The sequence below is a fragment of the Manis pentadactyla genome, chromosome 1, assembly GCF_030020395.1.
Source record: "Manis pentadactyla isolate mManPen7 chromosome 1, mManPen7.hap1, whole genome shotgun sequence".
NCBI classification, from domain to species: domain Eukaryota; kingdom Metazoa; phylum Chordata; class Mammalia; order Pholidota; family Manidae; genus Manis; species Manis pentadactyla.
Genome location: NC_080019.1, coordinates 219,001,737 through 219,020,994, shown reverse-complemented (window position 1 = coordinate 219,020,994; position 19,258 = coordinate 219,001,737). Strand labels below are relative to the sequence as shown.

The 19,258-nt window shown below is 42.8% G+C and overlaps 1 protein-coding gene across 13 annotated transcripts in view; it reads right to left on the bottom strand.

The window, feature by feature from the left end:
• Positions 1-4,212: 4,212 nt before the first annotated feature.
• FOXP1 (forkhead box P1) overlaps positions 4,213-19,258 on the bottom strand; it is a 568,729-nt gene continuing 553,683 nt past the window's right edge. For all 13 annotated transcript variants that reach the window (XM_057507395.1, XM_057507378.1, XM_057507370.1 and 10 more), the window contains 4 exons: positions 18,581-18,702; positions 16,935-17,004; positions 12,614-12,780; positions 4,213-7,445 (listed from right to left, as the gene is read on the bottom strand). In XM_057507395.1, coding sequence (XP_057363378.1) covers positions 7,301-7,445; positions 12,614-12,780; positions 16,935-17,004; positions 18,581-18,702 — 504 coding nt within the window. In that variant the 3' untranslated portion in view covers positions 4,213-7,300. The remainder of the gene's footprint in view (positions 7,446-12,613; positions 12,781-16,934; positions 17,005-18,580; positions 18,703-19,258) is intronic.

Below are 19,258 nucleotides of genomic sequence, written 5' to 3'. Positions count from 1 at the left end.
GCTTTTGAGGGACTGAAATGCCTTATAAATATTATTCTATTTGGGAGATATTTTTTAAATGCAGTCAGATGGCAGTATAGCAAGTCTGAAATCCTGTGATTCAGCTTAAAACTCAAAATTGAGCTGGTTTTAAAGACTTCACGTAACCAAATAGTGTTCCCTTCCTCTTTCACTAAGGAGAAACAAGCCCGGGAACGCAGGCAGCTCTTGCGAATGTCCGTAAGAGGACTGACAGATTCTTCATTGGAAGCCACCGTGCTCTGCCAGGACCCTAATTAATACTGGACTTGGTGACATTTATGTATCAGAGCAATAAGCTAAACAGGAAACAATTTATGTCGCCTAAAGCTTTTTAACAAATCGATGCAACTATTTGTAATTGCTTGTTTCACAAGATTAAAAGTGCTAAGGCCTGATCTTCGCCCATGGATTTGTGGTCAACCTGACCTGGGCTTCCGTTGTAAAACGAAAGAAAGAAAAAAAAAAAGGAGAGTTGATGATCAGCACCGACTTCCATCAAGTAATCCATATTGCTAATATTTCTGGAATTTTAATGTAGTTACAATTTATAGCCGATCAAATGTGGTTACCTAAATTGCTGTTGCTAGTAGACAGTTTAACTGTCTTTATTAATTACAGTATAATTTAATGTTTGAGTACTGCCACTTGTGTTGGTCATTTTTACAGCTAGAGCAGTTATGTGCCTTACGACGAACCATTTTAGCATTTTCAATGGAAATTTGCTAATATGATGAGTGATAAAAATGTCACACGCTGGTAAATAATGACTATTGCTTTGGCTGAAATTAATTCTTGAAAGGCCGGTTACCTTCAAATCAACATTATAACTTGAAGCTTCTCTTTTTTCCCTTCTCTATGTTCTTAGTATAAGCCAAAAACAAAACAAGGACCATCGATCATTTCAATTGGATACATATGTATTTTTTTGGTATTAAGCATCAAATGTCATTTTACAATCAGAGTGGAAGTAAGACATAGGGTTTTTTTTTTTTTAACTCTTAAAAAAAAAACAAAATTAGGTTGTATCTAGAGTGATGGCTTTCTAATCCAAACATTGTCCCCCAGTTAAACCAGTGTCTTTTTTTTTTATGTAATTTAATTTCCCTCCAGTGTGAATTCTGTCTTAAACCTTTCATCAGTCAATTCTTTAAATGAAGGTTTGAGACCCAGCTTCACTTTATTTGAATGAAGAACACTTTTATTTGACTCCACTACAGTGAAGATGAAAGATAATTGTGATTACTACCCTGTACATAAATATGTGATAGCATCAGAGACGACAAAATGTAGTAAGTCAAGGAGGACTAATTATGCTTTGATCTTTCTGGGGGGTGCGGAGTAAGGGGGACCTGGTTATGGTTCCGAGCGCGCAGTTAGCTGTCTGTCCTGGTGGGAGGCTGGTCTTCCGGAATTTAGGATCTTTATGTAATGGACCCCATTTAAAAGAAGAGTCACTATTTGGGGTTTGCTGCCTTAGTTCCCCAAGTGACAAGCCTGGAATCTATACGGACGTGAAAGAGGAAGGTGCTGCTTTAGAACAATCCCTGAAACACAATGAAAGATGTGCCGCGCCTCAACAAGCCACACCACCGCGCCCAGCCTCACTTGGTTTGGGTCTCTTAGCTTCTTCAAATATGTGTACATATTTAATTTTACCAACCGCATGTGCTCTAAGCAGTATTTATGTTTAAGCCTGGCATTTAAAGGAATTTCAATTAACCCTAATATTATATTCTTAGTAGCTAGCTGAGAATAAGGGTTCAAATGTTTTATTAATTACCAGACTAGAGGGCTTCTAGTCTGTGGCGTAATTGTTAATGAAAAAAGGACACTACTTTGCAACGTAACAGCAAAACCTGTTATGAAAAAAAAATTTTTTTTTCTTAATATGGGCTTTTCACAACAACGCTGGCAAAGAACGTCGTCCTGTTCCTCGGCATCAGCTGGTGTTTTGCCGCATGAAAACCACAAGGTTAATTTTCAAGCCGTCTTTCGGCTTGTGTAATGGGCGCTGAATTATACACCTAACAGGCTTGATGTTACCACCGTTCAGCCACTCACAGTGCTGCTTTCAATACACCAATTTAATTTTTACTGAAAGATGATGCCCAAATTCATCAATCCTTGGAGCGTACACAACAGGACATGAAAGAGAAATAGCACATTTCTTTAGCGGTATGCAATTAAAAAAAAAACCTTAACACGGTTTTTCTTGAGTTTTTAGTTCCTAGAGCTGTGCTGTCTTCTTCCTTGAATGCACTTATGTAGCCTACTTCTGACTAAGTAGTTTTGTAAAATTATTTGGTCTAATCTAAGCATTTATCATTATATGCAAAAAGATTTCTTGATGAGAATATTATAGACGGTGCGTGTTTTTGACATTAGCATTTTATTTGGATGACTAATCTTGCAGATGTGGAATTTTAATGAATTATTCATGAAATTGCTTTCGTCTGAAATTTTAGTTTGCTCTTAATGCTAGTTATTAAACATTTTGTTTCTTCTCTATAAAATTTGATGAAGGAAAGTAAGGTGGGCTTCCTTGAGAGGAAGGGTGGCCTGTTTTGTGTTGTCCCCAGTTCTCCAAGGGAAGACTTTCACTTTGAAATCCTGAGGATAAGGGCTTTGAGTCCTCTATAATGAAAGCTTTTAGTTAAGATGGATTTTAATTTTGTGCTGCAAGCAGCTGGTGGTAAAAGTAAAACGCATTACCTAACATTCAACATCAGCAGGTCAGAGGGGAAAGAAACTTAGGCTGTGGCGACGTGGACTACCAGTGTGAACAACCAGCATTTTTATTGCATTTGAGAATGCTATCACGTCAGTAATTAGTACTGACTACACAACATTTTTTTTTATTGTCTGTATCCACAGACACGGAATGATGGAATTACAGTTGATGTCAAGGAATGAGCTTCTTTTATGCCTTATCAAAAGAAAACAAAACAAAACAAAATTCTTGTTGCTGGCAGCACATCCACGAAGCACCACGCTCACAGTCCGGACTGTACCCTTCGTTCAGCAGGCCTCTGTTAGCAGAGATCGTACGAGCTACGCTGGGCCCGCACAATGCCTTCAGAACTGTTCAGTCTCATTCTCAGGATAAAAAAGCAAAACCGACTCTCAGAAACATTCAGGGTATCAAGAGGGTATACCATTAACCAACAGGTACCAAAAAGACTCAAAATCCTTACAAGCATGTTCTTTGTACCCCTGGAAACAGAGCTGAGCTGGAATGTGGAAAGCATAGGAAATATTTTTTAACTTTTTTATTTTTTATGATAAAATAGCTAGTGATTATGTCAATCATATTTTGGGCTAAGAATCCAAGGTTGTTCTTTGCTAGTCTGATGGAATGGTGGGAATGATGTCAGAGCTGTCCGAAGGTGGCAGGGATGGCGGTTACTCTTCACGTGCATAAGCCTGCAGGTTCCATCTCACTCACTGCTGGTTCAGTGTGGGTAATGTAACTTATCTCACAAGGACAGACTAGGGATGAGTAGGATGGATCCTCATTCCTGACAATGCATTTGCCTGATACAAGGGACTATCTCCCTAATGTACGCCTTTCTTGGAGGGCGAAAAAAAAGTAACAAATTGTCTTTACATCTTGGCACCTTGTAAAGTTTTTTTTTTTTCTTATACAAAAAAATTCAATAGCTTTGACACGCTCCATTATTAACCACTACTTCACTGATAAACCTTGAAAGTTGACCCTGGAATTTCATCATGCAAAATATTTACCGCAGCAGGAGAAAACATTTTTTCAAAACAACATTTTTTTTTCTCTTTTCAAATGTACGAACTTGTTTAAGATAGCCAGGAAGGCAGTGGTAGAATAAACACAAGGGATAGGAATGTATCAAAAAACAGATTAACACATGCGCGCGCGCACACTCACGCAGATATACACACACACACACATCTGTACAAAATGCTCCAATCAATGAGAACAGGAAAAAAAAAAAATCCGTCAACTATGTTACAATTTAAAAGCCAAAAAAAAAAAAAAAAGGAGTTTCTATCTCCCACATGTCAGGAAATGTCATCCAATATTCTTGAAGCAAGGGTAACTAAATAAAATACATGTGCAGCATATTCTGCAATTCCATTACATACAGTAGTTTTTTTCCAAAGCTGTTTTTTTTTTTAAAGTATCATTAATATAAAGCAGTTGCACAAAAAGCAAAGGTGTTTTGACAAACAGGTGTATGCATTTATTCCTTTTTAGGAACAATATCTAAAAAAAGAACTGCCCTCCGCCCTCCCCCAAAAAAGACAAAGATTCACACAGACACATCGGGATATATGTACAACATAATAAACCCATCCTAAAGAAGCGACTGGAACACCCCCGAGGGATACAGAACTGTAAAAATCATAGTGAAGTCTGCTTGCTGTAAAGCCTGAGAATTGTTTTTTTTTTTTTCAGTTGGTTCTTCTGCAAGGCTGTGATACCTGCAAAGATATGTAAAATCTACTTTTTCTTTTTTTTGCTACAGTCTTTAGACGAAGCATGCAAGACATACGACTAAGTGCAACTGAGTGAAATGTATTTTTTTTTAAAATTTTAATCATTCCCTAAAGGTTTGAACTGAGGTATGCGTACTAACAGTTTCTCATGCTGTTATCTTTACTCATGTCTAGCTACACATGCTGAGAATGAACTAATCTACCAGATTTTTATCCTCTTTTGAATACCAAACTAACCAGCAACCCCTCAGTTTAGAAGCACAGGGCCCCCTTCCCATGACCCTGTCTGGCTACTGCCTGCACGTCATGAAGCTGCCTGGAAAAGTTAAAAAAAAAAAAAAAAGTCTCGAGTGACCACAGACCGCCCTTTGTACAGAAAGCAGAGCGAGGCCTCAGAAGCAACTGCTGAAGATGGCTTTGTACCAAGCTTACGAGCGGACCGGAGTGTTATTTTATTTATTTATTTATTTTGATGAAAAAAAAAAAATGCTGACCAAAGCCTGATGAGAAAAAAGGAAGGAGTAAGGAAACATTAAAGAAAACACAAGCAAAAAACCAGAGGATAGATGCCAAGATACACCAAAATTAACTCAGTGGTCGTAGCATAGTCCTTAAACCAAAGTGGCATACGATCTTTCTTTGAAAACCTGTGTCCTAGAAATGCTAGTGTGTGGTCTGGTCTACCGACACCGTGGCAGCGTTCCTGTTCTCTCTGAGTGTCACCGTAACTCTCTGCTTTGTCAGATGCCCCCGATTTTCAGGGGCATACATTCATTTTTTTCTCTGTGATGGGACTTCCTTCTTTCACTTCTGTGATACTATTTTTATCTTCAGTAGCCCCATAATTTCTTTTACAAGAAGGAGTTTTGGTCTCGGTAGAGGTGCAGAAAAGAAAACAAAACAAACAAAAAAAACAAACCCACAATAACTAAAAAAAAAGTAAGAACTTTGGTTCCATTACCTACTTGGTCTTCTAAATTTATTCTACAATGAAGGAGCAGTTGTCTTCCTCGGGTTTGCGAGGGCCTATATGTCATCAATTGCCTCTAACTTCTTTTGCCTCCTTTGATCAACAATAAGAGGATATTTGGCTTCATTAGATAAAGCATAAAACAGAGAACATAATTTACCTTTGTGTAATATCTTTGGTAATTTTAGAAAAAAGGTACAAAGAATATAAATTAAGCTCCAAAAGGCTCTTAAACTAAAACAAAACAAAAGCTTCGGTCCTGGATAAATAAAGGAGTAAAACAGGAAAGTGGGTGCAGAGGGGAGCAGAGGGGTTCTATGGACCGAGGTTGTCCTGACCGATGACCGCCACGATCTGCAGGCCAGTGTTTGTTTCCCAAGAAGCCCAGGGTCGAGGGGCGCCCTCACCTCGTCTGCTTGCTGTCTTCTGTTAGATTTTGATTCTGGGTCGGTGCAATAATTTTACATAACGGACTGAAGTGCAGAACCAAATTTGCACGTTTGAAATGAACACTTTAGCATTTGCCGAACTGAGTCTTCATTAACTCCCATAACAAATGCAATCTGAAATCTAATTTGCCTTCAAACAGATTAATGCCACCAAGCAGGTCTCAACTGATGTTTAAATTCAGTGCCGCCACCACTTTCAGCGAACTTGCTCAGGGAAGCCGGTGGCCCACTGCAACTCGGTCATCAGGGAGAGCCTTCTGCAGCCACACCGGCCGTCCAACTGTCAGGAGATTTGTTTGTGGGGGGGAGGGGTGCTGCGGGGTGCTGCCTGTTTCCTTGTGCTGGTCAAACGATGTGGCATTTATTGAGAGTGACGATAACCGTCAAAAAAAAAAAAAAGGAAATCTGAACCCCCTTTCCCACCTCCAATACTGCTCTGTGGAATGAATCTGCTTGTTCCTAGAGTGTCTGTCTCTTTTTTTTTTTTTTTCTGTCATTCATTCTCTTTCTGGCAGGGCTTCACGTCTGTGCGAGAGGGCCTTCATGTGTAGAGTGCAGCATTTGGGACCTTTTTTGAAAAAGACCAAAACGGAATGTTTTCTGACTTTAGAGAAAACGTGGTGATGTCTGAAGGAAGATGGAATGAGTGACAGAAAACTACAAACGAGAAATGACATTCAGCTTTGTGTAATAAAAACACCTATTAACATTCATCACATGGTACAGAAAACTTTAAGCCTCCAAGAGGCCATGGGCCCAAATGGAGGCCTGAGGTCAGAACTTAAAATGGTATAAGTAGAAGCAAAAAAAAAAAAAAAAAAGCAATACATTAAAAAGTTTGGGATAATTATTTTTAACCCCTCCCCCCAATACACACACAAAGGCCTTCCCCATCCCAAATGGAAGCAAAAAAAAAAAAAAAACAAAACGGTAAAGGCAGTGATAATCAACATGCAGTACTGTGCAAATAGGTCGTCCATTGGAATCCTTAAATTCTGGGCAGAGGCTTGGTGCACATGCTCAGCTGGGTGTCCTCAGTGTCCAACGCTGGCAGGACTGCAGTTCAGAATCTGCTGCTAAAAGTGAGTCAGTTTAGCACATTTACAACACTGATGTTGACGGTTAAGAGAGGAAAATCCCAAGTACCAAACAAGTCCATCCAATGCACAGAGTACAAATTCCTTTTTTCAACAAAAAGTAGAAAAATCAAAAATACTCCCAAATGGGATTCTTGATGGCACTAAGAGTTAACACATTTCAGAGTCGTCAAAATGTAGTGAAAATCCTCCAGACTGTACACAAATGGAGAACGATTTCACTGCTAACTTTTGACGCCGTTTGTTTGTTTTCCCCAATCTTCATTCTTAGGGCCGGCCCGCCCAGACGGTCACTCCATGTCCTCGTTTCCTGGTTCGTCTTCGTAATCCCTGTCGTGGTCAAAATCTGGGCTGTGGTTGGCTGTTGTCACCAAGGACAGAGGCCCTTCGGCTTCCTCTGGATCAAGAGGCTCCTCTTTGACGTGGACAGGATGCCTGGGGAGACAAGAGAAGGGCCACTGAGGGGACTTCCCAACCCAGAGAGTTTTGGGCAACGCCAGAGCCACACTCGGGCCACTAGCCACAGGTACGGTACCAATGTAAATTAAAATTAAGACTTCACACAACTTAAAATTCACTTTCTCAGTGGCACCGCCCCCATTCCCAGTGGTCAAGGGGCCACATGTGGCTAGCGGCTCCCATGTTGGTCCGTGCTGCTTCGCACACTTCAGTGTGTACTCCAATCACCTTGGGGTTATGCGAAACGCAGCCTGTGACTCAGCGGGTCTGGGGCGGGGCCTGAGACTCAGCATCTCTAACAGGCTCCCAGGGGATGCTGCCGGTCCACGGAGGACCACACTCTGAGTACCAGATAAGAGGCCCCATGGCCGCATCCTGTGTGGATGAATACAAATCTTCAGATAATCACGCAAACTAAGAATCTGTAATACAGTGGTGGTTTGTGGAGACCACTGAGTGCGGGAGGCTGGGCTAATCACGGCTGGCTGTGTGTTCTGCTTTGCTAGTTAACATGCACAACCTGTGAAAGAACTCTCCGGAGACCGACCCCAAGCGAGGTTCTATCATTAATCAACTTCAAGCAAACACAGCAAAGAGACACCATGATACATGCTTGAAACTCCAAATTAATGCATATTTTTACAAACTGTCAATAAGGCAAGAAAAGCCCTGCCAGGAAACACAAACGGAGAGGAAAAGGCACGCTCAACACAACAATATGATAAGGAAGCAGAGCCCCAACCAGAATAATAACGCTGTCAGCCGTAAACAAGGCAGAACACCGGGCTGGCTGGTAGCGGCCACCGGGCGTGTGCGGCTGTGATGAGATCTGCTAACTTTTTCATTACGGGCCGCGCGTGGCTCCCCCAAAGGGGACTGTGGGGGATCACACGGAACCACTCCGATAACAATTGAGAAATGTTGTTCGTAAATCATATTTACAACAGATCCTTTGCACATACAAATTACTTTCTGTTGCAGGGCTTTTGATATGTAAAAGAACCATTCAAGTTACACCAGTCCCAAGGCCGGGACAGGCTGCAGAAGGGAGGATTTTTTAATTGACGTTATCAAGTATTACTTAGTAGTAAGAGGTGGTCCTGGGGATGGCTGGCTTCCTAAATAATTGATGTCGCATGCAAACCCCAAAGGCCACTCGAACCATTTAAGAACAAACAGAGGAGTGCTTTGGACTGCCCTTGACACGCGAACCTTTACAAAAGCAATTGACTCTAACATCAGCACAGCCTAGAGAGTGTTTGTTTGGGGGTAGACCTCAGGATAAATAGCTTTTAAAACAACTGTGCCCATATTCTTAAAAATGATTTGCAAAATGGAATACACTGAAGTTGTAGTATAGTGTATTTCCCCAGGTGCGCTCCATGTATCTGCAGTTGTTAATGGTCCTATCTGTCTGTTTCCTACAGTGTGACCCAGAACTTGGCCATCTAGCTTGTGGAGCCCAGCGGAGAGTGACGATGCACTTCAGAAGTTAGTTAAGAATTTTCAGACAGACGAAAACGCAGCAATGGTGTGGCCCCTGACAGTGTGCACACATCACACGCCCATGACGTCCGTCAGCCCTGGTGAGTCCCCTGTATTTTGGGAAAAACGAGGTATGCTGATTATGAGTCCTTAAAAAAAAAAAATCACCCATAAACCCTAGGTAAGGTAGTTTTTCTTGTTTTGGCCCATCCCCTCCCATGTAGGGCCATATTTTTACACATTGTAAACACAGCAAGGAAACGTTTTGTGGTTACGTGTGAGATGCCCTTGTGCTGACACATTATGTGCTTACTACTTGGCTTTTTGTGATTGTCTCTTCCTCTCTCCTGTTTTGCTCTTTGTATAATACAGTGACCACCTTTATTCATTAATCTTTCTACTTCTGTTGATTTACCTCCTTAGGATAAACTTTTAAGAATGAAATTAATTGTTGGGGTAAAGGTCAAAACATCTTAATGGTTCTGATGATTTCCTGGAGTGTTAATTTCCAGAGGGGCTGCATCAGTTTCAGTCCAGCCCCATCAACACCAAGCAGTCCTTTAAAAAAGTATTTTGTATCTTAGCTGGTATATGGGAAGCTCCGGTTCCCTTAAATTGTTTTCCTTACACTACAGACATGAGGAACATATCCTCATGTTTGCATTTCATATTTTCACTACTGAGAGTTGTTTTCTTCATACATTACCCTTCCTTCTCTACTGATGAGATGATCCTGCTCATGTTTGTGGGCAGGAATCTGCCTCCGTTTTACTCAGCCATGTCTTGAGATTCCACTGTTGTCTCCCTGATCAATATTTTCCTTTCATTGTTTGAAAAAAAATATCAGATGTATTAAACTTTTAAGTTCACAAACTGGAATCTGACGACACTGAGATGGTAATAGCTTATGGGCAGGAGGGGCCTAGAAATAATAACCCACCTATCTTAATGAAGGGCTTGTTTTGTAATTGTAGACTTTGACGAATGTTTTGCCAAGACAGACAGATGCATGTAACGCCCCCACAAAACACAGTTCACGACAGAAGTGATGCTGTTCTCCCCCCAAATTTGCAGCCTAACTTCAGTAAGACTATTTACCATCCCAAAGACACAGGTTACCCCACCTTATCATGCAGGCTGGTTCCATCCCAGGGCTTAATGCAAAGTGGGTTCCCAAGAAATGCGAACTGATAAGATTTACTGTGATCCGACCTGACGGCACAAGCACGTTAGATACTCGTTAGATACTCTAAGGCTTCTCAGAACTCCGGAGAAATTAAATCCAGCTTCATGATATTTCTTGGTACCTGCAGATCCCCCAAGTGTGGCAAATGCAGTACCACAGGCATGCAGTCCTTCAGAGAATAAAGAATGGATTTCCATGCAGGATTCATTCCAGGTAAGATGCTAACTAGTGAAGATACTATGCTTCACATACACCCACGCATCTCCTAGAAACGAGCTGTGTCACGTACCCTTTCTGCCTGCAGATCACCACCCCTCCCACCTTTCTCTCCAATGCCTACTTCCGGAAGGGCTACGAGGGAATAAAACTGCAAAACCACACACTTCCCTCCGGGCAATTCCTTCGTTTAGCCACTCTGGGAACACAGCAGGTTTTAGGTGAAGCTGGCTGGCGTTTAAAGGCCTTGTGTTCTCAGGGTGGGTGCCCAGTATGGAGTACTTTGCCTTGTAGCTCCTATCAGGATAAAAGTGTAATGCCCCAAAGCCGCAATTATGTCACTCCTTTCTAGTGTTTCACAAGAGAAACAAAATGTCACGGTACTGGGGTGTCACAGGAAGTACAAGTAAAGAGGTCTGCCTGGGCCGCTGCGCTGTCAAGGCCTGAAAGCCGTAAAGTTTGCAGCTTGCTTTTCGTTCCCTGGACCAGAGCAGGTGAGAACCGATTAGCACCCTTGCAGTGTCATGCAGATGGGACAAGAGTGCAACCTACGCCCTCACAGAATTTGCTTCACGGAACTGTGAGGTCAAGAGGCAGGCACAGGGCGGAGGGTGTTGCCTACAGATCACCGTGTGCAGCAAACAGTGTGAACTTGCGAGCTCTCAGCGGCGTGGTCAGCATTTTGACGTCTTTATTAGGCAGGGTTCCTTAAAAATCATGCCATGTGCTGTGAAACACAGTTTCTGCAAATACTGGGGTTAATCCAAAATTGTTAACTTTAGAGTGACTTTATCGTCAACAGAAAAAATTAGCATCACTCTAAATTTTGCCTGAGGTTTTTATCCAAGTATCCTGTTGCATGCTTTTTTAAGTGATTCTTTTTGTATGAAATAATAGGACTATACATCAACTAAGCTTTGGCGTTCACAGAGATAACGAGAAGTAGTATCTCTTTCATTCAGTAAGTTCAGGTATTTCTGAGTATTTCTTAAAGTAGGTTATATGCCAATTTTCATTTGCTGTGAACTTCCTTAATATCTAAGTAAATAGTCCTGTCATAATAATGATTTAAAGATGAATATGAGAGGGATAACAATGTAAGTCAGAAACACCAGGTTGCTTTAGAAAAGGATGATACATGGCAGCAAGAAAGATAAGATGTTGGGGAATAAATGCTAAGAGACTTCATGTGAATTAAAACTGATTATTTCCAACTTTAAAGATCCTTTTCAAAGCACTTTAGGCATAAAATTCAAATGCTACATAATCAAATTTCAGATTCCCCCAAACGCACCAATTACCCTGGCAGGCAGCAGGAGTTTCTTTTTGGCTTTAGATGCAGATCTGCCCTGTTCCTAATTGCTACAGGTCGTATTTTCCATGGCTATCACCTAAGTCATCTTACAGTAAGATGCTGGGCAGTAATTCAGGAAGATTGTGTAGGTAAGTGGCCTCTTCTAGTTGCTCACAATAGTGCAAACGTTGAGTTGGTTTGCTCCTTGAACGTGGGCAAGAGACGCTGTCGTTGTACCACATTTGCTGCAATTCAATCATTCAGGTTAAAGTGGGTTTTATCTTTTAAGGTCTTCTGGGGCAGAGGGAGCCCGTTCCTTCCCTCACCCACCCCCAGGAGTCCTGGCCCCGTTCCCAGGTGGTGTGGACGGCCGTGGCCGCCAGTGCACTCAGTTATGTGTGCTCGTTATACTGCCGTCTGCTGCTATAATGCGCCTATTAATGTTCCTTTCGATATTTTAAGAGCGATCTATAAATCATGCCGCCTTTCATTTGGGCCATCATTAATGCTGAGTCGTAATGCTTCGGCGTGGTGTTCAAGGTTGAGATTATTAGACAACCCAGTAAACAAGCATCCTTTCTTTCCTTGCTGGGTTCAGCATGCTGGCAAGCAGAAGAAACAGCAATTTTTTTTACAGAGGTGCATAAAAATTTTAGGAAGAAAAAGCAATGTGGCTTAAATAATGGCCTGAGATGCCAAGCAGAGGGAAAGAAAAACAACTGAGTTGCTCACTGTTTTGCTCTAAGCACTTGTAAGGCTGCTTGAAGCCAACAGCTTTTTATGGGACAGTTAGCAAATGGTCCTTTTACCGGGCTAAACATTTCCAGAAGCACACACTTCTACCCGGGGTCCAGGGAATCGGAAATTACCGAAGACGTGTAAAATAGGGCTAGAGAAGGGCTTGTGTGCCACCATGAAACAGGGAGACTGGGGGCGGAGGCCTTCCGGGCGGGCGGTACTCACATGGCTTGCATGGGGGATCTGCCCGGACTGCTGTCGCTCTCGTTGCTGTTCGTGTGGTCTGCTGCTCCGTTCAGCTCTTCCCGTATTGCGCTGGCTAAGCTGCCCAGAGTGGGGTTTCCCATGGAAGCGGTAGTGTATAGAGGTATACTATTCTCAGCCATCGAAGCCTGCCAGCAACCAAGAGGAAATTTAGGAAGACACAGTTACGCCTAGGTAGGGAGGGTATTACCTGTGGGTGTATTCAGTGATCTGGCTAAGTTCATCGTAGCACGGGTGGCCAACACAAGGTTCTGTTAGGTGTACAAGGAGTTTGCTTTACAAGTGAGGCTTGTGACACAAGTCCCACGCTTGGCTTCACAGAGCTGGCTCGGGGGACAAAAGGACTCACGGGGACTCAGTTCAGCCCTGCTGTGTCGTCACATGTTTTAGGCCAGGCTATCTATTATGAGGTTTGTGTCCGATGCCTTATTTCAAGAGCAACTAACAGTGAGACTTTCATTTCCTTATCCACTGTGATGACTCCAGTATTGGGTATTAAAGATTTGATCAGATTGTTCTGGCTGTAGAGCTCAAACAAATGTTCCATAAATATTTACCTGCTAGATCCTATAGAAAAGGAAGAGATTACAGAACTGGAATCAATTTTTACCTCCTCCCGTCAGTTCTGTTGTTGGGGGTAGAAGGTAACAATAACTAACAATAACACTGTGTCATCTTCCAGCCTGGGACCTATCTGGGAATTTGGGGATTAAAGAAAGATACCTCTAGCAAAAGGAAGCATTTGAATTGTATTTCTCTGGGGCACTAAAGTGCATCCACATTGAAGTTGAGAAAGTCACTCCAAGTGGATGTCAGTAAAAAAAAAAAGTGGGGGAATGAAAAAGAAATCCTAAACTCTGGTGGACTGCTGTTCACTGGTTATGCTACTGCACTGGAATAAAGTGGCCACGCAGTCTGAGATGCAGACAGCAGGCAAACAGATCCTCGGACTGTTGGGCCGTAAGAGGCGAGTGACTTTTCGTTTTGTTAAAAGGGGACAGACTTTCAAAAACTAGCAGCAGTAATTAGACCAAGATTTATCAAAACTGTCCTCTTGCAGACTACACTATGCCTGGTTTTCTATCCTAATGAGGAAAAAGGACAATCACAAGACAATCTGGCATGGTGACTTCAGTTGGCCAGTCATACAAGAGTCCAGACTATTCTGGAAATCCTGGCTCTAGACACAAAGTAAGAGCCAAAAAGAAGAACGAACAGGTGCAAAGCTGGGCTGCGGGGAATCCGCCTGCGATGACAGTGGCAGCCTCGCTCGCTGCACAAACTCCAAAGGCAGAGCTGCCTTCTAGATCCAAGCCCTGCGACAGATCACCCGCTACCTAGCACAGCTTTGGCTATGCGACTATCTCACAGCTAGGCCCTCAGCAAGCACATAGCTTTTCCTTCCCTCCACTTCTGAATTTGTGTTAACTGCCTTCTTTGAAAAAGTGTGGGGAGCAATCCTGGTTTTATTTCCAAATGTGGTGAACTCATTTTGATGAAGAGCAAATCTGAACATTCCTCACTCTCCTACAGTTTGTCAAATCATTTGCATCAAGAACTTTTTGCAACTGAGCTCTTGTAATTGCAATAAAAGCATTTTTTCCTCTTTTTTTGGCAAAACAAAAAGCAAGAATGTGTGCAAACTGCAGCTGGTGCAGCTGGACAAGCACTTGAACTGCCCTTCTTATTTGAGACAACGCAGTGGGCGTGCCTCTCGGCCATGGAAGCTCGGCCTGGACTGTGGGTGAGTCTTCACTGGCCCTGCCACAAGATCAGGTCACTGTTACTCGGTCAGAATGTGACAAAAGTGAGGCCATCTCTAGGTTGGCATTTCTTCAGCAGCTTCTCTAGTAAAGACAAAACTGAAATGTTGATACAAATGTGTTCTCTGACAAGGAAGAGGTAAGTGGAGGAAACCCAACTCGGCCCTGTAAGACAGGATCAAATGGGTTGCTAAGAGAACACGGTGCCTGAGAGACCTACGACAGTGCCTCTTGAACAGTCTTTGCGGAGTGAGTGATTAGCAAGCAGTCTACCCAAGGTCGGAAAAATTTTCACCAACTGTTTCTGCCTAACAAAGTGGTTTTTCCTAGTCACTGTCTACTCAGGGAGCAGGTGGGTTACAATTTTTCTAATGGACTTAATTATATAAATGGTCCTGTGCACGGCACGCGGCTTCATATCCAACTGGCACCTCTGCCAAGAAAACGAGGCGGCCCAAGTAGTGGAGCACAAGCCCGTAAGCAAGCAGCACTGCGCCTGGAGCACTGAGAGCCGCGCAAGGAAAGGCAGTCTATAAATACGACGCTTTACGGTTACCCTTAGTTACTTCACTTTTTCAGAGCATAATGCAATCTGTCCCAAGTCCAATGTTTTATTTCTGTAGTGGGTTCTGCTGTCCTATTTTATATATTGTATATCATGCATTATGTTGCTCTAGTAATCTTTTTAAGATGTTGTTCCACTATTATTTTTACTTGTCTTGAGAAATGGAAATGGGCAATAATGGAAAGGCAGGCCTGCTGGGCGAGTCTTAATTTAATTTGCCCAGCAGAAAGTTAGCTTATGAGACCGGCGACTGACAGTGGGCGCGAGAGCAGGAAGACCCCTTCAAGGCAGGCACCTGTATCAGTTTCTGTACCTCACCTCATTAGGGACATAAAGTGTTCTTGGAACACTGCAGGATAGTTCTGGGCTATCCCTGGAAATAAGAGAGAGTACAGAGCATGCCAGAATAATTTTTTTTAGAGCTGGAACACGAATAGTTCTGTGATGATAAAATATACTAATTCAAATTAGTCACATAGTTAAGAGGATTGCTGTTTTACTGTGTGTGTGTGTGTGTGTTTTTTTTTTTTTTTGCCTTTCTGTCTCATGAATGTAAAATGTGCTTGTAATCTTAATACTATTCCAGATAGAACAGAACAGACTTAAGACTCCAGGGAAAATAAGTTACTAATGAATGGTATTTACAGTGGTGGCATCTAAGCATGCTTTCATTTGCTTTGCTCAAGTTACTAGGTAAACTACAAGCAATTAAAAGAAACGCAGAAAGTAGTTCCTATTAAATTTAGTTCAGGCTAAAAGTACATATATACACTGAAGTGAGACAGACTGTACAAGGTGGGAGATAATTCTGTAGGGTGCAGAGCACGTGCTCAGTAAGTACTGGTTTAACGAATAGTGAGAACCAGGGCTCCCATGTCTCTCCTGTCCCTTAAGGAGCCTTTTCTAGACTTCTGCTTCTCTAACTGTAGCCTCCTGTTGTGAAATTTTAACATGTGTTTATGGCTCCTTGGAGGGGCATCAGACAGACACCGTAATAGCTAAATACCATTTCTGGGGAAAACAGTCCCCAGCCGAGAGTGCAGGTGGCAAAGGTCCACACGGTACTGGATTCCAGTCTGTACATCAGGTCTATCCCTAGAATATGCCATTTACAGGTTATCAAGATTGCCTTGGCTGGTCTTCTGAGAGGGGACCACTGGCCAAAGGACGCAGCTTACCTACACGACTTGAGGGGGAGGTGAGGACCACTGCGGTACAGCTGTCTGCTCATCGACTGAGGAGATGACCCTACTGCTTGGCAACCCAAATGCAGTAAATAAAAGGATGGCTGGCCACCCAGGTAACCCCCGCTCAGTGGTGCCCACAGCCCTGGTAATGCTGGTTGTGTAACAGTGCTCAGTTTACCGGGAGGAAAGCGACATTGTGTGCACCTGTATGTAATCTTGAGCAATTGGCCAGAAACCCAGAGACTGTTCTTAAACAAAACCAGTTTACATTCACAACGTGACCTAAACCCAGCCCTCCGCCCCCCACCCGGGATAAAAGAAAAGAAAGAAAAGATGCCAGCATAGACTTTAAAAGGAGAAATTAAAAGCTCTGCTTTCTCTTTAAACCTGGGGAACAATAGAAGGTCATGTGATGCAGTGGCCTATCATCCAGCACATTAATAGCTGTGCTGGAGTAATTACACTTGTGGTATTTTTGCCTCAAGTGAAATTCTGAAATAAGAGGATGGAAATTATGATACTGCTGATAAATATTAATAAGTGAACTTTTAATTTTTTTGCCACAATATTCAAAATGCTAAGCATCCTGCTAATGCTGAAGCAGCCCGATGTGTTTGCCTCCAGGGAGTACGATGCTTTGTGCACTTAAGAAAAAAGTTTAACGGAATTAAAATTTAATATCTAATTAGAGCGAGGCTAATATATTTTGAAATGAGTGGGGGAGACATGTGCCTGTACTGCATATCAGGGACCACCATCCATCTTACCTGTAAAGCTGCATTGAGAGGTGTACAGTAGGCGTGGCTGCTCTGCATGTTTTTAATAAGGGAAGGGTTACTGTGTAAGAAAAAGATAAAAACTCAAAGTTAAATGCAATCAACCCCCAAGTTCCTAGCTAAGTTTTGTTTTTTGTTTTAAGCTTGCTGTATCCTTGCAAGTCAGAACCCCCCCACCCCACCCCATAACAAAACTAAAGCAAAGTCAGTCAGGTTTTCTCCATGGCCCCTGCCTTTTTTGGGCTGGGGGGTGGGGGGTAGACTTGGCTCTTCAAGGGAACTAGGTATAAACTTCTGGCTTAATAACAGGCTTGGCCACTCCCCACACTGATGAATTAGGAACCTCTCTGCAAATTTTTGGTAACTGCCCTGATGCCAGGGAGCTGGCTGCAGGGCTTCCTGAAGGCAGACTATGGCAGAACGTGGACTCTTGGGCCTCTCTTCTCAGTGACTGAACTCTAGCATGGTTCTTAAGGAACTCTCCAAGGCACACTTACTGCCAAAAGAAGACGGAAAGAAGGGCGTGCCAGGGCAGGCTCGTTCCTATGGAAGAGACGGGGTGCGCTGCACAGCCCAGTCTGGGAGGATCTGATGCGGGGCACCTTAGTTCAGTGAGTGAGGACAAGGAACTGTTTCCCTGCTGGCCTAGGACCGGAGGAGTGGCTTTAAACTGAGACCATCACCTGGCGCTGGTCTCACTCAGAGGCCTGTGTCATTCATTTCACTTCATTTATGTGAGTGAGCAAATCAGAGGAACTTTACCCCCGATAAATACATGGTCTCACTCTAACTACAAGCTTCCTCTGTACTTTTAGAGGGTCACACAACAGTATTTAGGGAGAGGGTCCCCGTAAGCTGCTGAATGAAAATACAACCGATATTGGCCTTAAAGACATCAAAAAAGCATTATTCAAGGTGCTGGTGTTCCAAAGAGAAAAGAGAAAATACATGTACACGCCACACCATTTAGTTCCGTTGCAGAAAGCCGTGGCACTGCTACGTGGTGAAATGCGAGAACTACATGGGATGAGTCAACCATGCAAAGCCAAAGCAACAGCAGAAAACAAAAACAAAAGCAAGTAAAGGCTCTTACTGTGCGACAAGCTCGTCAAAGTTTTCATCGGGGCAGTATTTGCGAGGACGGCCTCGTTGAATATGGCGGCCACGTCTAAACTCTTCATCATCAACTGTCCAAAAGGACCCAAACTCATCCTCTACTCTGATAAAGCACTTATGCAGTGAGAGGTTGGTGCGAATGGCACCCTGGGATAGGAGCGGCGGCAAAGGAGATGGAGTGGCAACGAAAGGAGACAGGGTTGGGGGCAGAACAGACATCCAGTACAGGGGACAGGAGAAAGAAAATAAAATGCAATAAGCATAAGCCAATGGTTGTGAGGGTTAATATGCATTGCCACCTAAAAGCTACTAGCATGTGATGCAACAGAGACCGGCAAGCAGGGCAGGGGGACTGGTGGGTATACAAAACAGGAGGGATGAAATGCTTTTTTGCTTCCCTTAACCGAGACAATGTGGAACCAGTTCTTTGGTCTAACACCGTCTAGCAGCCAAAAGCCTCTACGTCATACTTGTCAGCACAATCCGAGCTAGGCTAAGAAGTTCAAACATGGTGGACGTACCCACTGATCTTTTGTGGCCTTCGTTTTTGGAACTCTACTTCATCCACTGTCCATACTGCCCCTTTAACGTTTTCTACTCGCACAAAACACTTGTGAAGACTAAGATTATGACGCACTGCATTCTGCAGCAAGTATAAAAGAGAGAACATGTACATTTTCTATAAGAAAAGACTCCAAAAACAGCAGTACATTCAGCCTAACAGTCCACATTTGTAAAACCATCCCCCAGAGCTGTGGCCACCACCCCCCGTGGAGGACCTCCTTGTGGTTAAGGGTGTCTTTTCCAAAAGCAAAAATAAAGAACTTTAAATGAATCGCACTGTGGCATTTTAGTCCAGTCTCTGCTAAAACCTCACCAGAACAAATTTTTAAAAAATACATGTAAGCCGCAAACAGGGTTCACAGTAAAGATCTGAAAATACTGTGCATGTGACTTCAAAATAAGCAAACATGTGCAGCATAAAACCATCCTTTTTAAGCCCACTTATGTCCCATTAAAAAAATAAACGGTAGTTCTATTCTTTAATAACCATGAATGAGGATAAGTAAGTACATTTTGTCTTTCTTCTTTTTTGTTTTGCAAAGCTTGGCTGTAATACCTACGGGTTTTCTCAGGAAGAAATGTAAATTGGACTTTACCATTGAGAGGATCACCTCCTGCAGCCGACAGGACCAGGG